The 6,295-nt window shown below is 45.3% G+C and overlaps 1 protein-coding gene across 1 annotated transcript; it reads left to right on the top strand.

Annotated features, from left to right (window-relative positions):
• The first annotated feature begins 229 nt into the window (after positions 1 to 229).
• Positions 230 to 3,309, top strand: LOC109732767 (uncharacterized). The gene is made up of 2 exons (XM_020291959.4): positions 230 to 586; positions 1,089 to 3,309. The coding sequence occupies exons 1-2, from the start codon at positions 569 to 571 to the stop codon at positions 2,262 to 2,264; spliced, it is 1,194 nt and encodes a 397-aa protein (XP_020147548.1). The 5' UTR covers positions 230 to 568; the 3' UTR covers positions 2,265 to 3,309.
• Positions 3,310 to 6,295: the final 2,986 nt, after the last annotated feature.

Below are 6,295 nucleotides of genomic sequence, written 5' to 3'. Positions count from 1 at the left end.
CAGAGGAGATTTATGGCGCGAGGAAATCAGCCGGTGAAAACTAAACGTTTTCTTTTTTCTTTCTTTGAGCAAAATGAGCGAAAGGAAACGGAAAGTTATTGACGAGCCCGATTTTGGCTGGGCTGGCGTGGGCGTGATGGAAACAGATGGCCTTCTCCGGCCCAACCGAGCGAGAGCACGCGGGCCAGGCACGCTAAGACCGGCCCATTTGGCCAGGTTTGGTCACACTTCCCCAAAGAAAATCACGCCAGCCCCTAGGAAAAAAAATGCACTCGATCCACTTTCCCCTCGCTCCCGCGATAGCAAGCAAGAGCTAGGGTTCGTCCAGCAAGCCGAAGCCGCCGCCGCCTGTCCCCTTCTGTGCTGCTCCTCAGCGCGGCTCTCTCCGGCCAAGCCGTGGCCGTCGGGTAGCACCCCATCTCCCGACCTCTCGCGCCACCCCTCCCGCCCCCGGTCTCCAGCAGCAGCCAACGCCCTACTCCGGCCGCGTCCACTCCGGCGGCCCCACTCCAGCGGAAGGCCCCCCCGTTCCCCTCTCCGCTTCCCAGGTCGTTGCCGTGAGCCGAATATGAGCTCGTCCGGCCAGGTGACGATCTCCTCCGATTCTTCGCAAAATTTCCAGATTTGCTATGAGGTGCTGCTGATATATGATGTTTGCATTGATATGATATATTCTCAATCATGCACTAGTCTAATTTCTGATCTTGATGTGCTTTGACCTGATTTTGCAAAGTAGTAGCACTGATGGTTGCTCCCTGGTTGCTGCTATATTTTGTATGTGTAGTGTGGATGCATGCTCCTTGGTTGGCATTATATGGATGCTGTTATATGTGGCCTGATAAAAGAAATACATAGATGTTGTATTATATATTGATGATCTGTTTGTTCCTTGGTTGGCATTATGTTGATGGTCTGTTTAGTGTCATATGGGCAGCAAACTGATAAAAAATAACTTGATATCGTTTAATCAAAACAACAATATAGTCCAAGGGCATGAAAGACTTTTCACTGACCATACCACAGATAAGCTAAACAAACATGCACTGAAAAGAACCGGCTAGCTTATTATCTGGATCTTATTTCCACAGGATCTTATTTCCATGAGGAGAAGAGGCGGCGACGGCCAGAAGGAGATCATGGAGTATGAACCACCCAACAACCCGACGGTGAAGAATTTCGACGACTCATTAGTGCTGCCAGCCGTAATCATGGAGTACAAACCACCCAACAACCCGACGGTGGAGAATTTCGATGACTCATTAGTGCTGCCAGCCGTAAGACACAAGAGACCCATAAGCGCTCTAATGGAATTCTTAAAGACCAAAGCAGAGTTCCAGAGGCCAATGAGCTTTCTCATCGACAGGGAATATGAGAGTGTTGTTATTCGGGTTTTTGTTGAGCTTGTATGCCCGGGAGGCCAAAGTATGGATATGGACCGTGCGATCAAGAGGCATGCACATGATATCTTTAGCCGCTTTTCTGGTCCCATCCCGTTGAGCTTCAAGGAGAAGCTAGATGGGGCAGTTGATGACGGGACGAGTGTTTTCGACTGGGTGGTGTCCACGTTCGCCCAGAACATGTGTCCGCCTCTGGGAAAACTCGCAGCTCTGCTCTCAGATGAACAAGCATCAAGCAAACTTGATCAAAATTTTCAATTGTCTGTGATTTCAGAACTCATCTATGCTTTAAGGGCCAGGCTGGGGAGGCCACACAATGATGAGTTTTTGAAGCCCGAATCACCGTACGTCGACTCGGTGTTTCCGAGAGTGGTACTACGGTGGGGGTGCAGAAGCGCCCTCATTGTATACTCACGCATCAAGAAAGAGCTGCAGAGGCAGGTGGGCGAGCTCATCAACAGGGAAGACAACAGTAGTGAGCTTTGGTTCAATTATTACGGTGTCTGCTCAGGAGCAAGCATGGAGGATGCAATCAGGACAAGTGCAACTAAAATCTTCAAGAGATATTTTGGCCGCATCCCGCAGTGGTACAAGAAGATGGAGGCTAAGAGGACTGATGAGATGAAGGACGAGACAGATGATGAGACAGATGATGAGGTAGAAGGTTTCAACCTCAATGTGTCCTTGTATTGCGAGGACATATGCAGGCAGGTAGAAGAACTCCTAGGTCTGGTCTCAGTTGACAAAACTCCACAAATTGAGCAATTGCTTCGGATTGCATATGAGATCAAGGATTTTAAGCGCAACCTGGCTAAAGTGGGTTGGGTGCTAGAGGGGCTGGGGGACGGGGGCATGCGACAGAAATGATTAGATTAATAGTGAGGAGCTTGGAGGAGAAACTGGATAAGGAGATGAGCTCGGTGAAGAAACATGAGGAGAATGAAGAGGAGTCGGAGAGGGCAGGGGAGGAGATGAGTTCTGTGAAGAAACATGAGGAGGAGCAGTCGGAGAGGGCAGGGGAGGAGATGAGTTCTGTGAAGAAACATGAGGAGCAGTTGGAGAGGGCAGGGGAGGATATGAGTTATGTGAAGAAACATGAGAAGGAGCAGTCGGAGAGGGCAGGGGAGGAGATGAGTTCTGTGAAGAAACATGATGAGCAGTCGGAGAGGGCAGAGGAGGAGATGAGTTCTTTGAAGAAACATGAGGAGGAGCAGTCGGAGAGGGCAGGGGAGGAGACGAGCTCTGTGAAGAAACATGAGGAGCAGTCAGAGAGGGCAGGAGAGGAGATGAGTTCTGTGAAGAAACATGACGAGGAGCAGTCGGAGAGGGCAGGGGAGGAGACGAGTTCTGTGAAGAAACATGAGGAGCAGTCAGAGAGGGCAGGGGAGGAGATGAGTTCTTTGAAGAAACATGAGGAGAAGCAGTCGGAGAGGGCAGGTGAGGAGACGAGTTCTGTGAAGAAACATGAGGAGCAGTCAGAGAGGGCAGGAGAGGAGATGAGTTCTGTGAAGAAACATGACGAGGAGCAGTCGGAGAGGATATGGGAGGAGTAGCAGCGGCAGTGACAGAGGAGAAGGAGCAGCAGGAGATCTTCAGCATGGTGGGAGTCAACGGGGACAAATTCTCCAGAGACAGGAGGTGCCCTGGAGTACCTGATCTCTTTTCAATTTCTATTTGGCTGTAAGGTACTCCCTCCGTCCCACAATGTAAGACGTTTTTGCAAACTATGTTAGCTCGCAAAAACGTCCTAATATTATGGGACGGAGGGAGTAGCAAACTAATACCTTCTGTTTTGTTGAACCCTACAATAATCTTTCATTTGTGTGTTTGCCCAGTCAGCTGAACAATGCCCTGTTGTTGAGTTCTTTGTACTTTCGTTGTTGCATAACTAAGCGGTTCAATGAACTCTGAATATGGCTGACTCTATCTTGTAACCATTCCTAGATCATAGACAGTTCATTTTTGCAGGCTTTATCGTTTTATGTAGGCGCCACTCAATGGTTCAATGAGATTTTAGCCCGGGGGCAACCCAACTTTACTGTGTACCATTCATGTAGTTTGGTCGTTTTTTTGCTGGCTGGCAAGTGAATCTTAACCTGATGCATTTCTTATTCTGTGGTGCTGTGGTTATGCTGACATTGTCAGCTTTAGTGCGCCAAGTATTTCACGTTGGTACATACTGTGAATGTAGATTTTGTGACTTGACATTTCTCTGTTTAAATTAGGTCTCTGTGTTTCCATGCAAAATATTGTTGCTCGTCTTAAAATTAGGTCTGTTTTCCACCTATTTTTGCTCACAATGCAGGTCTTTGTGTTGTTTATGTGTACTCTTATTGTTTATTTGCTTCTCTAAAGAAATATCTGTAAGATCAAGGACTGGACTGGAATCAGTAATATTGTTTTACAACAATGGCTTGTCTCAGCAGAAAGAATATACACGTTAGTAAACCAAATCCAGTTCTTTGCTGTGATTTCCAGTGGTTATCTTTGGGTCTCTATTCAAGGATTCTGGAATGTTTGTCTAGCTTGAGTTTTTGTTTTACTTTGAAGAAAAGATTTGCCGCTTGATTCTGCGTGCTGTGGAGAGGGGTACCGTTCCATCTACTGTATCCTGTCGGTGTCATATCTTTTTAGGAGGTTTTGCCTTCTGTCTGCATATAAGCAAAACCATGTTGCTTCACTGCAAATGTTTCATATGGATATTGTTTGATCCTCTGTTCTGTTGGAAATTGGTTCGTGCATCCTATTCCTGTATGTGAGATCTGTTAGTGCCCGTGTTGTTTGTAACTGATGATTTACCATGTAAACTGCCATTCCGACCCGAGAAATTCTTGTGAAGTTTCATCGCCAGAGGAGATGAACGTGTTGTTCCTGGTTATGAGCTGGTGCTTGGCAACTGTTATAGTTTGGGTTCTATGGTTGGCGGTGCGGCCATAGTTAAGCATGATCTTCGGTGTTTTGGCATGATGCTCTCACTTCGCCTGTGTGGTAGTAGCATATGGGGCTCTTTGTTTCTGTTTCTGGTCCGCTACAGTGAAGCTCTGATTCATTTCGTCAGTGTCGCAGACGGTACACTATTCAAGGCTATCCTCGTCTGAATTTTGAATTTTTTAAAAATAATTCCTGATACTTGTAGGATTCATTATCCGCAACAAAAGGTTCCATTTCAATGATTTTTTCCCCACCTACTTGCGTTCCAAACACCATGCACAAAGGCATGTCCAAGTGAAATAAGTACTGGAAACCGGAGACTAGAACTACAGACTAGAGTTTGACTGCACGCAGACAACAATCTAACTTGGAACAGCAATATTTTTTCTAAAGAAAAAACGACCATTAATAGCATTAGAGACAGACATCCAGCTTCCATGACTGAAGCAGGGCTCAGTGAAGTATGCTTCCCGGTGGACTTGCTCTCCCTTGGAGGCGATGAGGGCTCTTCTCCATCTGATAGAAAAAGTGCTCCCAGGATATCAGCTGAGATAGCTTGTGCTGCATCTCGGTAGAGGCCCGGAAGACGAATAGATTGATATGGAGTTACACTGCTCTCTTGTAGCCACGATGGGCTGTTCTCAACACCTCCAGTATGTCAGAGCAGAGAGCTCTTCCATCACTTGAGCAGGGCCACCCAAGTCCTGAGTGTTATTAGGATTGACCACCAAATCTGTTTAATGTCATTCCAAGAAACATTGTCAAAGACCATACTATTTCTATACTTCCAAATGCTCCACATCACAACATTGGCAACAATAAGCACCAAGTGTTTCTTATTGGCTACCAGAATCTAGCTACTGGCTCAAATGAGGAACCAACAGGAATTTTAAAATAAGCAGTGATAACAGTTCAAATATTAGAGAGAGAAAAAATGTTGTATGGATTCAGGACATGTACAGAAAAGACAGTCATTAGTTTCAGCTATGTTCTTCTCATGAGCTTGTTGTGACATAAAACCCATATAAAGACATGAATCTTGGGAGGAGTAGCCAAATTTCAAATAGCACGAATGAAAACAGGCTGTACTCTAAAATTGATAACATCGTATAAAGGGCTAGTACAATATTGACCTTTATTCTCTAGTTGCCAAACCAGGGAATCAACATTCAGAAGTGAAATTGACACTAGTTGCTACCTCTACTAGCTCATACCACTTCTCCATCATGATTGATGAGAAGGATCTCCTGAAAGTGGATTTGAGTTGGGAACCATCCAAAGCATCCGTGTCAGTGGTGCTCTTATCATTGCAATATAAATCCCAAAATTGAACAACAAGAGGAAATGAGGCAAACCAAGTGTCTTCCCAGAATCTTACTTTCGCTCCATACCCATTGACCCATCTATATCCAAATTTAATATCTCTAATAACAGAACTAAGTCCTTTCGGGACCCATCTATATCAAAATTTAATAGCTCTAATAACGGAACTAAGTCCTTTCGAGAAGACAGAGGCATTAGTGAAAGAACTAGTAATTAGTGAAAGAACTAGTAATAATATTGGGTGAGCTAAGTATTGTATTTGTTGTTAATGACAGTTTTCCAAAGCTTACCCTCTCCATTGACATACCTCTTGATCCAGGATCCTGAAAGGCATATGTTAACTTCCTTCAGGTTGGGAATGCCAAACCCACCAAATTCTTTTCTCATGCAAATCATGCCCCAATTGGCAAGATGCAGTTTCCTATGACCCTCAAAGTCATTCCAAAGAAATGCACCATTTGTATATTAATGAGGTCCAGAGCCCACTTAGGATATTCAAAGAAAGATACGAGGTAAATGCGGAAATCCGTTTAGGTGCGCAGGCTCAGATGCACCTGAAATCACTGCCGTCAAGTTACCTGGAGATCCGTGATGTTTGATGTATTACCAGGTGCATTTGCTTTGTATGTTCCTTCGAATCAAAA

Source organism: Aegilops tauschii, chromosome 2 (genome assembly GCF_002575655.3).
Source record: "Aegilops tauschii subsp. strangulata cultivar AL8/78 chromosome 2, Aet v6.0, whole genome shotgun sequence".
NCBI lineage: Eukaryota > Viridiplantae > Streptophyta > Magnoliopsida > Poales > Poaceae > Aegilops > Aegilops tauschii.
The sequence above is the reverse complement of the archived record's forward strand: the minus strand, read 5'-3'. Positions and strand labels throughout refer to the sequence as shown.